This window comes from Pongo abelii, chromosome 4 (genome assembly GCF_028885655.2).
Source record: "Pongo abelii isolate AG06213 chromosome 4, NHGRI_mPonAbe1-v2.0_pri, whole genome shotgun sequence".
NCBI classification, from domain to species: domain Eukaryota; kingdom Metazoa; phylum Chordata; class Mammalia; order Primates; family Hominidae; genus Pongo; species Pongo abelii.
In genome coordinates, this window is record NC_071989.2 from 74993658 (window position 1) to 75008919 (window position 15262).

Below are 15262 nucleotides of genomic sequence, written 5' to 3' on the forward strand. Positions count from 1 at the left end.
TGTGAAAGAAAGGTAAACTCCTTCCTGATGTAAATGGTTTCCCTGTGTTTTGATATTCTCTACACAGTTTGTGCACTTTCTGTGGGAGACGCCCTTTTTCTGTGGCTGGCATGCCCCACCCACTACATAGTTTGTGACCTTTGTCACAAAGTTGCTTCATTAACCTGAGCCATTACTTTCTGTATGCAGTGAATTGACTGCCAGGTAGCTGCCAGACAACCTTCCTGATTTATAGCCCCCAATCTCCATTCTCATTGAAGTCTTATCCATCAGATTATTTCCAAGGCTGATGCATTTTCCAATGTATGTTTTTAAATTCTTTGATTCAGAAATTAGAAGAACAAATTATCAAAATCAGGCTCTCTGTACTTATTTCAACCAATTGATTTGTTCTCCAAATGTTTTTTCTAGATTGCATAGTACCTTATACATATGTATTGAAATACATTGATGTGATTTAGATCACCATTCCCTCCCCATCTTCCTCCTGAAATAACACCTCCAAGGTACCCATACTTCATTATTTTGAAGTATTTCATCTCCCATCCCACCCCACCCAATCTGTTAAGTCCTTGTAATTCTTTTTCCATTACTGACCAACCCATTTACAAAGGTCAACTGCTGACTATTGTTCTCACAGACATACCTACTCCTGCATGACCTTCAACCAGGACCCATCCCTTAATGCCTCCACCATAGAGATGGTGCCCTTAGGATTCAAAGTGTTCTGGGGAAGATTGTATGACTCCACTGACATGCCCAACTGCAAAGTCATGCATGTAGCCTGAACTGGACCCCTGTGTTCTCTGTGGTCCAACTCCATTCCCCTTATTGATTTCCCTCCAAGTCCCCACCACCTCTCTCCTCTGTCAGCAGATGATCTTTCCTCTTTATTAAGAAAATTAAGGTCATTGAAGCTGGCTGCAGTGGCTCACACCTGTAATCCCGAACTTTGGGAGGCTGAGGTGGGAGGATCGCTCAAGTCCAGGAATTTGAAACCAAACTATTTGATATAGCAAGACCTCATCTCTACAAAAAATAAACAAAATTAGCCAGGTGTGGTGGTAGAAGCCTATAGCCCCACCTACTCTGGAAGCTGAGGTGGGAGAGTTGCTTGAGCCCAGGAGAGGTGGAAGCTGCAGTGAGCCGAGATCATGCCACTACTCTCCAGCCTGAATGACAGAGTGAGACTATCTCAAAAAAAAAAAAAAAAATCATTGAGAATGAGTACCTTCATCTTTCTTTCTGTGTACTTCAATACTTGTCTTATTTTCTCCTGTCTCAGAGGAGATGTCTCTAGCTCCAAGAGTTCCTGGTAAGAGTTCCTGGTTTGCTGTCTTGGAAAAAAAACTTGCTACTGACTCTGATAACCCCAATCAGTGCTACTACTCTGTTCTTTTCACAGCCTAATTTCTTGGTATAAGAAGTCTTTGCAAACCTCTCTTTCCTTGCTTTTGCCCCAGCCAACAGAAATGGAAAGTTACCCTTCCTCCGTAGTTACCACTGATGACCCAGTTAACAACTCCAAAGGCCCTCGTCCTTCTTCTTTACCTCCTGCTTCTTGTTATTCCTCTCTCTGTTCACAGCCCTCAGCTGGGCAATCAAACCCTTTTTTACTTCCCAGTATTCCCTGTGTGTTAGACAAGTTTATGTGTTCCCTTAGGTCTCTCCACCTTCACAAATTTATTCGTTCTATTTCGTTCACCTAAAATATATGCCTCCTTCATCTGTGCATCTCAAAAATTCCAGCAGTCTTAAAGGTCTCACTCACATAACCACATGTTCAAGAAGTCTTTGAGATTATCCAAAACCAAAAGTGATCTTTACATCCTTTGAACATGTGAGTGGACTTGGAGGAGTGGACCAAGCCTTCCCCTTCACCTCCTTAGTGCTGCCACTATGTGACCACATACCCAGTACCTTCCCTCATTACCTTTTCTCTTCTCTTTTGGAGAACTGTCCCCAAAACAAATAGAAATTAAAAATCCAAAGATAAAAATAACAAGTGAAAAATAGACTAGTTTTTAAAGAAAAAAGACAAAAAAAAAGTGGTCTTGGGCATGGAAGAAGGGCTTCAATAAGCTTTTACTATGTCTGGAATATTTAATGTAACTATTACCAAGTGAAAAAACATCATATTATAAAATATTTTATATCATACAATACAAATGTTGATTTTAAAGTGTGTTTTTAAAAAAAAGCACATCAAAATGTCAATGATTATCTTTGGGGATAAGTTTATGAGTGATTATTAATTTTTTCTGTACTTTTCCTAGAGCTTTTCCTTATTTTTACATAGTACATAGATTATTTTAGAAGCCAGAAACAATGTTTCAAAGAGAAAAAAGTCTAACTAGGTAAAGGTACAATTGTGACGTCTTACTGGCAATCATTGGTGAGGCTTCCTGGCGTAAGTGTACACTGCCTCTCCCAGCCAAGCTTCGTCATCATCACCTCCTCTGTGCTTGCCCTTATGTGACCATATACCCAGAACCCTCTATCATTACCTTTTCTCTTCCAGCTGTCAAGGTAGCAGCCAAATTACTGATCCCTGTGGTTCCAAGGAACTTGCAAGTGTAATAGAAGCAATTCCTGCATTATCTCCTCTATACTTCCTCTTATTCTCAGGCTTCACAGTGTGGCAGGCAGCCATATTACTCTTATTTTGACAAAGGTGCTGGGTTGAACTTAGAGAAAGCATCATCCCAACAACTTGGAGTTAAAACTTGTGATGTTGAAAACAATTTTCAGTGTTACTAAAATTCTGGATTCAGCAGTGCTGTTATTATTAGATGCCTTATGCCATAAGGCTGGTGTTAATTCCTTCCTTTACACTTTTTCCTTTCCTTTCAAATGCTCTGAGTATCATGGCACTTCCTGATCCTCTGCTGTCACAGCAATAATGGACCTGGCTCCAAAAGCCAAGAAGAATCCCTTGGCCCCTCACCCTCACACCCTTTGCAGATACTAAAAGATTATTTTTAAACAAACATTTTATTCCCTCATACAATATACTATTTGGGGTTTTTTGTTGGTGGAGGGGGTGTTCTTTAAAAAAAAAACAACCCCACAAATATTTGCTCTAAAATAACACTTGCCTTACAAAATACAGGTACCCAGTTATTAAAAAATAATGCTTTGGGACAACAATCCTAGTCTCCAAAAAACTTAGATCATTATTATAGCTATGTGTGATGAAGAGAAAAAGAAATTCTTTTGTTGTCCCAAAGCATTAATTTTTAGTGACTGGGTACTTGTATTTTGTAAGGTGAGTGTTACTTTAGAGCGAACATTTGTTTTAAAAAGAAAAGAGGAAGAAGAACTCCCCCCACAAAAACAATGTATACCACGGAATACAGTGCAGCCAAGAAAAAGAACAAGATCTGAACCCGGAAGGCAGAGGTTGCAGTGAGCCGAGATTGCACCATTGCACTCCAGCCTGGGCAACAAGAGTGAAACTCATCTCAAAAAAAAAAAATAAAAAGAACAAGATCATGTCCTTTGTAGGGACATGGATGGAGCTGGAGGCCGTTACCCTTAGCAAACTAACACAGGAATCAAAAACCAAATACCGCCATGTTCTCACTTACAAGTGGGAGCTAAATGATGCGAACACATGGACATGTAGAGGAGAACAGCACACACTGGGGCCTTTTAGAGAAGGTCAAGGATGGGAGGAAGGAGAGGATCGGGAAAAATAACTAATTGGTACTAGCTTTAATACCTGGATAATGAAATAATCTGTACGGCAAACCCGTGTGACACAAGTTTACCTATGTAACAAACCTGTACTCGTACCCCGAACTTAAAAGTTAAAAAAAAAAGAAACAGAAAAATACTTCTTCAGACCAGTACACCATACATTACTTATTTTGTGCCACAACCACAGAGTGTTATTAGCCAACACTGAGAAAGATGGCATTACCTTGAGTTGTTCCAAACTCGGTGCATTTGCTTTAGTTTCACATGTCAGTGAGTGGTGGCTTCAGACACATAGACAGGATAAAAATATGAATTTTTATGGTATAAAGTAATACTTCATTTGATCTGAAGTCATGGGAATCGGAGCAATCAAAATATATCCTGCAGACTTTGTTGTCTCACCCTCCCTAATGTGTGTGGGGGTCATTTTAAGAAGATAGCGGGATGGCCCTTCAAAGCGTCAGTGCCTTCTATTGTTAGTCCCCAGGCACTAGAGAGGCTGGGAGCTGAGAAACCACATGTTGTTGACGTTATTGGTTATGCAATAGAGAAGACTGTGTCCAGGCCTTCCTTCTCTCTGTAACCTCCTGCCATCCTACAAACCCCAGGGTCTGCTCTAGGGACCATTTTAGATCTTGGCAAGCAGAACTATAGAAAGTAGCAGTAGAATATTTTAGGGTATAGTTTTCATTCTGTTTTGAGGGCCTCTATCAAAGTATAATAACTGGCTGCTTACCTGTAATAGCCTAAAACTTTGCTACCTCTGGTTTTATCTGTAGTTTTTTAAATATTGTTCTTCATAGTAAATAGACATCACATCTTAACTGTTTAATTACTTTGTTATATATTACCTAAAGTACTTTTTTCTCAGTGAACATGAAGTTGTCTCATTGTCAGACATACTTTTCACTTTTCTAACTGTTCTGTTAAATAATTACGGAATGGAACTGCTTGGGATTAATGCTTTTCCAGGAAGCTCTCAAAGGTCTTTAAGGTCACCAAATGTGAATTCAGAATCCAGCAGCTAATCATGGGTTGAAATAATGGGGGCATTTTAACCAAGGCCATTTCTTTTTATAAGGCAACTTCATTGTGGGAAAATTTTCTAATAGGTAATAGACATTGTGAATTCAAAGGCAATTATATTGTTAAGCTACTATTATCTTCCTCCTCTTTTGCATTTGAAGAAATTGCTAAGCTTCGTTTCTTCCATCAGAGGAGGAGAAATATGAACAAGTATCACTTCTGAAAGAAATACTGAGAAAGTCAAGAGAGTTAAGTGTAACTATATTTCAGTCTGTAATGCCATAAGGAAGGAGCTACATCTTACATACAATAATAGCCACAGAAACATGAAGAGTCTTGGTTAAACATGACAAAGAATCACTTGATAGAGAATCTATAATATAAAGCTAAGGATCCCAGTGCTTGAAACAGAATCTGAGGCCCAATTCTTCCTGTAATGTATTGCTAAAAGAGAATATGAAATTTCCTCTCCAGAAGGTTTTTACAAATGGCTTTAATTCTCTTCTGTGTCTCAGCTCTCCTGATGTACCACCCAACAGCTGATTTTTCTTATAACTGAACCTTTTCTAGTAGCCTCAGGTTTCGCCTGACTTGAGGGACAAAGGAAGGAATTTGAATTGATTTCCAACCTACTTCTTGAATATTTACAAGGCCAGGCCTTCTAAATCTGGAATCCCAACCAGCTGGAAGCAGTTCATCTTCCTTTGTGCTCTTACAGCCCTTCTTTGTTTGCTGTTAGCACCCCAATAATCTGCCTGGTTAGTTGTCTATTTCTTTATCTTCCCTGATAGATCATAAGACTCTTGTAAAAGGAACTATTTTATTCAGCGTTGGGTTCCCTTCTCTGCTTCACAACTATTTAATTTAATTACTGTTTTACATATTTGTGCCTCTTTGCACCTGACTGATGGTTTTCTCCATCCGCTTCCACTTCTCTATCCCCCATACATACTCCTACCCAGCGTGTTTTTTCCTTTGGATCTCCTCTGTCCCCATAAATAAAGGTTTACCCTTCTATCCTCACAAATCAGTAAGGTTTCCAGAAGGCCTCTTCTAATCAGGCAACAATTCCTACTACTATTCTTGTCTCCATCTCTCTATCAGCACCAGTTTTGTTCTCTCCCGCCTTTGTTGTTGTCAAAGCAATTCTTTTTTTAATTTTTGTCCGTTCAAGATCTCCCCACCCTCACAGAAAACAAAGGGTGTGCTCTTGGGAGGGAGTTATGGACTATGGAAGGAGAGGTTTCAAAGTCCAGCTTTAGAGCAGGCTGGTGAGCTTGTCAGGTGCCTGATCGTCATCACCCATCCTTGGCTGGTCGCTCTCTGCCCTGATGACTGTCGCTCAGTGTAGGAATGAGATAGCTCTGGCTGCACTCCCCAGAGTCATCCATGCTGGGAAGGACGGAGGAGGGGTGGAAAGTTAGTGAGAGCCTGCATGTGCTGCTGCAGAGATGCCCAAGATAGCAGGAGACCCAATCTGTTTCCCATTTATATACTCTCATTGCTGATAGATGATGGACATCCTTCATTTAGGTAATTATTATTGCTATTAAAATATTACCTGAAAGGGTGCCTATTATTGGGTAAAATGAGTGCCTGAGTGCCTTATCTCTCCCACTTAATATTTCTACTGAATTATGTATTCTATTTCTTACTAATAGTGGAAATGAAGTTCCTTATGCCTTTCTTTAGCTTTATTAGGAGATAGAACTAATTTTGAGGAAATGCCACACCAGGAATGCATTTGTTTCCCTGAACTGTATATGAGTAACTGAGCTGGGGCAGTGTGAAAGGAAAGAGAGGAGAGGGATGGAGGAAAGGAGATGGGAGGAGGAGAGGTTTGTTGATTACCGCTCTATGCCAGATATTATGCTAGGGAGCGAACAGAATACTGAAATCACCTCCTCCAACTGCCCAGAAACTGAGTGAGGTAGGCATATTCCCATTTGACACATGAGGAAGTAAGGCCCCAGGTCACATAGCTAAGGATTCAGCCAAGATTCAAACCTGGGCCTGACTCTAGAGTTCCTGATCTTGCTTCAGAAATTGTCACTGTTAGAGAAGACTTGCATAGTTGCCAAAAGATACATGCTAATCTTCTAGGATTAAAAAAGCCACAGAGGTGGATGACACTGGTTTTCCTTCATAGGAAAGCTCTAGTTTTTACCGTATGCAGATCTTCCTGAAGGATGTTTGTAATATGAAAAATTTTAGCAGTTGTCTTAGAGCTTCTTTTCTTGATTTCCTCACAGTTACAGTTTCTTTATAAACAAACTATTAATAGAACAACTTAAGGCAAAGACTCCCTCCACCTGTGGCATATGTCTCCCAGACCACGTTCTCTCACACAAAGAGCCTAGTACCCCCTGAAACACAAAAATTCACTTAACTATTTTTTTCCTAAGAAAAGCAAGATCCTGTTACCAAAATGACTCTTAAACTCTTCTCAAAACTTCATTGCAAAGGAAATGAAACTATTAAAAGACCATTGCTCTGTAATTCAGGAAATTGAATCAACTTGTTTGGAGCCATAGGCAGAGGAAGATTTGAGCTGTACTGAGCCACATATTGTGAGACTAAACAGTGCCCTGCTCTGAAATGATTTTACCATTCATGAGCTGTCTCTTTACAACACCATGGAGCTCCTCAAATGCTTCCTTTTCTTTACTACCTAAAATTACAATTCTCTGCACAAAATGAAAATACTTTTATCAGATGTTCACATTTGGAGTGATTTTTTAAAACTTTCATTTCAATTTTCCTTAATATTTCTATACTTGTCAAATGCGTATGTCTTTTTAATAAATGAAAGATACATGATACATACATCTTGAGCTTGAAGAATTTCTGCAGACGAAATATTGATGATTGAGACTGGATGATAGGTTTGTGAGAGCTCATTATACTGTTGTCTCTACTATTAGTATGTATTTTAAGTTTTTCATAATAAAATGTTGAAAATATTTTTGTAATTCTGCAGAAAAATTTAACTCACGTTGTCTGCGTTCTTCCTGTACTGCTCTACCCACAGAGCACAGTCTTTCCATGCTTCTGCCACTAATTTAACACTAGTCAAATTTTGGCATTTTGAGCAAAGAAAGGAAGGGAAGGGAGGTAAATGGTGGTTGGGCTCAAGCGCCATGATATGCTCCTTCTGAGCTTAATTAAAATCCATGACAAGCACAGCCATCACTCACATTTTAGATTCTAGATTGCTGCTGTAGTAGTAATGAATTGCTGCAGAACAGGCAAGAAATGACATGTTTTTTTTGTTTGTTTGTTTTCCCAAAAGCTAATTGAAGGCTGGGCATGGTAGCTGACACCTGTAATCCCAGCACTTTGGGAGGCCGAGGCAGGCAGATCACTTGAGGCCAAGAGTTAGAGACCAGCCTGGCCAACATCGCAAAACCCCATCTTTACTAAAAATACAAAAAATTAGCCGGGTGTGGTGGTGTGCTCCTGTAATCTCAGTTACTCGGAGGCTGAGGCATAAGAATCACTTGACCCTGGGAGGCAGAGGTTGCAGTAAGCCTAAACTGTGCCACTGCACTCCACCCTGGGCAACAGAATGAGACTCTGTCTCAAAAAAAAAAAAAAAAAAAGAAAAAGAAAGAAAGAAAAGGAAAGGCAGAGGCAGGGCCAGGGGCAGGAATGGGGGGCGGAAAGGGAAGGGAGCTAATTGAATCTAGCTTCAAGCCCTTGTCATCAGTTTTGGGAAGTTCGGTATCAGTGACTGAGTGCCTTCTCTTAAGAAAATTAATTTAAAACTTGTAAATAAGGCAACAAGACTGCTGTGTACTTTTCTAATATCATACTAGAACACTGTGTAACAAGCCTTCCTAAAGACTATTTTATGCTCTGGGCCCTAGACCTGTCCAGTATGGTAGCCACGTGTGGCTGTTGAGCGCTTGAAATGAGGCTAAGTACAACTGAAGAACTGAATTAAGATGTACCATAAGTATAAAAAACACGTTGGATTTTGAGCACTTACAACAACAGCAACAAAAGTCTCCATAATGTATATATTGACACGTGTTGAAATGATACTATTGTGGATATAGTGGTTTAAAATAGTAAAATTAATTTTACCTATTTGTTTCTTTAACTTTAAAAAAAATGTGATTAGTAGAAAGTTTAAAGTTACATATGTGCTTCATATTATGTTTCTGTTGGACAGTGCAGCCCTAGAGTTTCTGAGAAGGTAACTTTGACCAGTTATTTACTCCTGATTAGAGTCCAGACTATGAAGTTACATGTTAGCCTATAGATGATTAATAAGCTGCAAATGATTTCTATTTATAGCCAAAAGGTAACCCCAAAAGTTTGTGTTCTTATGGGCCTAGGACATAAATCGTTTTGTGTCTAACTTGGTAGATTTCATCCATGTTTTATTTTCCTTAACAGTTTGACTAAATTTACCTCTGGTGGTTGTACCAATCAAAATCTTGTTATACGACAGAGCTGGAAATTCTCTAGCTCTTCTTGTACTAAGTCCTTTTGATCAAGTGACATAATGGATATAAATTTAAGTGTTACTCTGTGAATTGTTTATTATGTGTATATTTGGAATTATGCTTCTGAATTGTCTTGCCTTGTTTCTTAAAGGACAGTGAAAGGGAAGTGAAAATATTGAACAATGCTGATACTGAATAACAACTATTTTCTTTCACTCTATCTGCTCCTGTGTTTGTGTAAATAAAAGTAGAGGAACTGTGATGTTTTAAAATTCCAGACCTCCATCGCCAAAGAAAACTTTCCAAAGGTCCTCATTCCCAGCATCGGACCCACAAAAATGTCTTGCCCTCCCCTGCGGGGCATGTGCGGCCCTTCTTCTCTCATCCATGAGGAAGAGGGTTCTGTTGTTGTTGTTTTGAATGAGTCCATCATAAAAGCAACAGAAACCATTTGACAGTAGCCATGCTACTGTTTCCGAGTACCCAGAAGGCTATTTGTAGCCTTCTTGAACAGTTGCTTTCTAACCCTTTTGAAATCACAAGAGATAGCATAGCAAATAGGAACCTATTGTATATTCCATTTGGCTATATTTTGTTTGTTTGTTCATGTTGTCAGCTCAGTGCTTAGAATCTAAGGAGACAAGACCATAATAAAGGACAGTGTAGAAGACCTGAAGTTTTAAGCTCCAAATCTCTTAGCTACCAAAATAAATAAATACTACAGAGCTGTTTGTGAGCAAGAGAAAACATCTAGACAGAGTAAGGCTAAAGTCCTTTTTCCTTCACCCTTACCCTTTCCTCTTTTGCATCTAGAGATTTGGAAAATTGCTAGAACCATGAATTATTAGGTATGATGTTTTATTTTATTAGGTTGGAATGAAATACAGAAACCTAATCCTGAAACCTGGGGGATCTCTGGACGGCATGGACATGCTCCACAATTTCTTGAAACGTGAGCCAAACCAAAAAGCGTTCCTAATGAGTAGAGGCCTGCATGCTTCGTGAACTGGGGATCTTTGGTAGCCGTCCATGTCTGGAGGACAAGTCGACATCACCGTGTGTTACTGGCCTGGAAACTGAAGGGAGTTTTGCAAATGAAAATTTAGATTTCTATTGACATCCTTTTGTTTTCTAATTTTAAAAATTATAAAGATGTAAATGGAATTATAAATACTGTGACCTAAGAAAAGACCCACTAGAAAGTAATTGTACTATAAAATTTCATAAAACTGGATTTGATTTCTTTTTATGAAAGTTTCATATGAATGTAACTTGATTTTTTACTATTATAATCTAGATAATATGATATAAGAGGGCTAAGAATTTTTAAATTGAGTCATATACATGATATAATTTGATCCTTCTTGTATCTTGAAGTTTTGTACTTGGGATTTCTGGGCTGATAAATGAATCATCACATTCTTGTGGTAAATATTTTCTTGGAGCTCTGTGTCAACTTTGATCCTTTGTCTCCCAGGAAGGTGTGACCTCTCCTTTGCCTGCATACCTCAAGGCCAGGGGGATATGCCTCAGTGATGCATTTATCTTTGTATATCAGGCCGCATGATTCCCAACTTTCTGCCACACTTAAATTACGTTCCTCCATTTGAGTTTTGTCTTTTCCGTCCAAAGTTCAGTCAAAGAGTATCAAAAAATTATGTTTCAGCTAGACTGGCCTAATGTATAAGTTTTTGTATCTTGTATTAGAGGATTTCGTAGCTTGTATTAGAGGCTCCTTTCCACCTCAGCATACAAGATTGTTAGTCTTTTGGCATGTGTGCCAATTAGAATACTAAAGCAAGTCCAAGCACATTTTTCTCTTCTCATGTTTCTAATAAGTGTTAGGGACTTTGCCTCTTTTACTTACCACGTCCCCAAAAGTGTCAGGTAGACATGTCACAAATGGCTCTGTAGAGAGCCATGGGAAGAGAGACGGGGTGGATGTGGAACATAAAGGGTTCAGAAACTCCAGAAGAGGAGTGGGTTTTGGACAGAAGCATTTGAGGACAGCTGCTCCAAAGCCGTATGTGTATGATGAAACTTAACCACGGGGAAGAGACTCTTCAGTAGCCTGTTCTTTCTGGTGATTTTTATTTTAAGTGAACCTTTGGATCTATCTTTAACTCTCTTTATTGTGAGTCTAAATTCCAATTCTGCAGCAGATCAGTAAACTCACAGTATTTTTCCTGTAGAAATCTATTCAATAAGGAAACCAAGACAGGATAATAAAATTAAAAAACAAAAACAAAAACAAAAAACTTTGAATTCCCCTGCCTAGGTCTTCCAGTTGTTTTCCAGTGCATACCTCAGGTATGACTTTGCTAGCCAGGGACAAAATTAGCACCTTCCGATTCTCTAGTCCAAATGAACTTTGTGCTAAATAAAAAATTATTATACTACATAATAAAATTACAGACAGCAGGAAATGCAAGAGCTAGGAGATTCCTAGATTGTATCTGCCAAGCAAATACCTTAAACATCCACCTGAAATCCTACTACCCTCTCTTCTGAGATAATTTGCCCAGCCCTTCTCTTCCCCACACTCACTCAATGTCACCCCCTCTAATCCCCAAAACTGTTTTTGTGGTCTTTGTAGCCTGTAGTAGTTTTCTCACATCTTTCCCCCTAGACTTTTCTGTTTTCCAGTTTCAGACAAAAAAACTCTTCAGCTTTTTCCAGTGTGTCTCCTTAACAGTAACTTTACCATTTGAAATCTTATTTCGTAGAAAAACTAAATTGGTGTGGAAAGGCTGCACACAATAAAGTTATATTATTATCCATGAAAATGAACTCATATTTCTTTCATACTTTAACGTTAAAACCGAAATGCATGAGAGCAAAACCCACCATGTTGTTCATTTTATTTAGGGCCTACTTCTAATATTTAAAATCTACCAAAGAGCAGTCACAAAATTAAAACTCACCCCGGGAGCAGTGGCTCACGCCTGTAATCCCAGCACTTTGGGAGGCCAAGGCAGGAGGATCACCTGAGGTCAGAGTTCAAGACCAGCATAGCCAACATGGTGAAACCCTGTCTCTACAAAAATACAAAAAGCTGGGCATGATGTTGGGTTCCTGTAGTCCCAGCTACTTGGGAGGCTGAGGCAGGAGAATAGCTTGAACCCGGGAGGCGGAGGTTGCAGCGAGCAGAGATCATGCCATTGCACTCCAGCCTGGACGACAGAGTGAGATTCAGTCTCAAAAAAATTAATACTCAAAGAATTATCTAGCATAATTTAAAAGAAAGGACTTTTTAAAAATTCTCTAGCATAATTCAAGAGAAAGGACTTAACTTTTTTTTTTTTTAGTGTGATCATCCGTCTAGTTGTTCTTTTTTTCCAGATCAGAGCAGAGAACATCACTGACATGCTTGAAATAGTGGATAACTATGGAAATTGTAATTGGACAAATGTACACTTTAGATTTATGGACTGAGCCACATATAATAAGGTCTCTCCTGGTGATTGATCCAGGGGATTTAGGCCTCTTTCGGGTTTTTTTTTGTTTTTTTTTTTAAGGCATTGTTATGTTGTGAAGGATAAAATCTTAAACATCTTATGCTAATGATAGTAGGCATGAGCCTAAAGGTTTAGTTTTACGATGCTGCAGAGAAGAGAAATGTCTTGACGTTATGCCACGTGATATAGACTTTGTCCTCCTCTAGTATAAATGTTGCATGTTACCTAGATAAACGACTAAAAATTGCCTTGAGTTATCACCTGAGCTACTTATGCCAAGGTCTTGCCTTTCTAAAGCTAATAAGGTGAGAGGTGGATATCTGTAGCTCTTCGGATGAAAAATTGCATTGTGGGAGATACCAAAATTGGGGAAATAGCTCTTCAAAGAAAAATTACTGATATGATCATTGTACTTTTAAATGCCTTAAGTAGTAGGCAGTGACTCAATTTTCTACTTTGCCATTTTACCTTTAGCCTTTATGTATGAATTACAGGTCTGTGGAGATTCTGCCTCCCCACTAGACCAGTATGTGTTTACCATTTATTTATTTTCTGTCATACACAGGTAGAACTTTCCATGTGCCAAGGAAATTGCATTAAAATTTACATTAAAATACCATCTTACTTCAGGCTGCTATAACAAAATATCATAGACTGGGTGGCTTCAAAAGCAGACATTTCTTACAGTTCTGGAAGCTGGGAAGTCCCACAATCCACATGCTGGTAAATTTGGTTCGTGGTGAGGCCCCTCTTCCTCTTTTACTGACCACATCCCCAAAAGTGTCAGGTAGGCGTGTTACAAATAGCTCTGTAGAGAGCCACGGGAAGAGAGAAGAGGCAGATGTGGAACATAAAGAGTTCAGAAACTTCTGCAGGCAGCAGTGGCAGGGAGCAAGCCCTAGAGTGTCTCTTTTTACGAGAGCAGGAATCCCATCATGAGAGTTCCATCCTCATGACTTTATCTAAACCCAGTCACCCCTAACAAAGGCCCCACCCCCTAACCCCATCACATTGGCTGTTACGGCTTCAATGTAGGGGATGGGGCACAAACATTCAGTCCATAACGAATACTGATTCCTCAAATAGGGTTTAAACATAGTTAACTGAGCCCCCAAAGAATGTTAAAAGAGAAAATCCATTTTATTTGAATAGATGCAGTGACCACAGCTTCTTCCCTCAAATCAACACATTACAGTTAGATGTCTCCCATCTGAAATTGGATAGCCCACTGAAATTGAACATGCCTTCTCTTATAAATGTGTGGTGAGAATAAAAGCAACAAAGAAATGAATGTGGTGGCTCACACCTGTAATCCTAACACTTTGGGAGGTTGAGGCGGGAGGATCCTTTGTGCTCAAGAGTTTGAGACCAGCCTGAGCAACATAGTGAGACCCTGTTTCTACAAAAACTAAAAAAATTAGCTAGGGATGGTGGCACATGCCTGTAGTCCCAGCTACTTGGGAGGCTGAGGTGGGAGGATTGCTTGAGCCCAAGAAGGTCAAGGCTGCCATGAGCCATAATCATGCCACTGCACTCTAGCCTGGGTGACAGAGACCCTGTCTTAAAATAAAAAAAAAAAAAAGGAAAAGGAAAGGCCTGCATACCCTCAGTTCTTTGAAAAACAGTCAACGTCCAAAAAGTTTATTTTTTGAGTCACCTTTAATAGAGAAATTTCCCACTGGAAACAGATCCACCTAAGTGATTATCTAGTATCAGCTGTATCAAGGCAAAAGGTAAAGGTTATAAGATGTAAATATTAGACCAAAATAGCCTTTTTCAACAAACACAATAATGCTGTAAGTCTGTAACAAAACAAAATTTGAAAAATTGAGGTAATGTACACAACAATGCACACACTCCCACACCACACTGTGAGTGATTCCTCAGTTTTTATTTGGTTGAATTCACCTTGTAGTTCCCTTTCCTGAGAAAATACAGGTTCAACACATCTAGTCCACGATGTACGTACAAGGGGAAGGGGTGAACAGGAAATAGCTCCCTTGTTCTGCTCACATGAGCTGGAACCTGTACTAGCTGCATATTTCACAGACCCCAGAGGCTCACCTCAATTGTACTCCTATGATAAAATGTCTCTAGCATTTGTCACGAGAGAAACTGGCTAGAAATAGTTGTTCATTGAGTCCAGCAAGACACGCATTGCTGTTGATATCTTTGTGGCTAAGATGGAGAATGTGACTGGATAGTAGTTATCCAGGTGGATTACTAGCTATTGAAACAGTCTGAGATAGTTGCATGATGATTAACCTTAAACTGGGGGTAATTTCAAGTCATTTGGCTAAAAATGAAAAAAAAATCCCATAAAAAGGTATCAAATGTACAGATAATAGGGCTGGAATTATTAAGTATGATGATGTTATTAACATTTAAAATTATTTTGGCCGGGCGAGGTGGGTCACGCCTGTAATCCCAGCACTTTGGGATGCCAAGATGGGTGGATCACCTGAGTTCAGGAGTTCAAGACCAGCTTGGCCAACATGGCGAAACCCCGTCTCTACTAAAGGATACAAAAATTAGCCGGGTGTTGTGGCACATGCCTGTGATCCCAGCTACTCAGGAGGCTGAGGCAGAAGAGTCGTTTGAACCCCGGAGGTGGAGGTTGCA

At 39.4% G+C, this 15262-nt stretch overlaps 1 protein-coding gene across 4 annotated transcripts in view; it reads left to right on the forward strand.

Moving 5' to 3' along the window:
- The window catches only part of NLN (neurolysin), a 107500-nt gene extending 95532 nt beyond the window's left edge, over positions 1-11968 (forward strand). For 3 of the 4 annotated variants that reach the window (XM_024246794.3, XM_054555204.2, XM_063723957.1), the window contains one exon: positions 10053-11968. In XM_024246794.3, coding sequence (XP_024102562.2) covers positions 10053-10187 — 135 coding nt within the window. In that variant the 3' untranslated portion in view covers positions 10188-11968. 4 annotated transcript variants of the gene reach the window in all.
- Positions 11969-15262: the final 3294 nt, after the last annotated feature.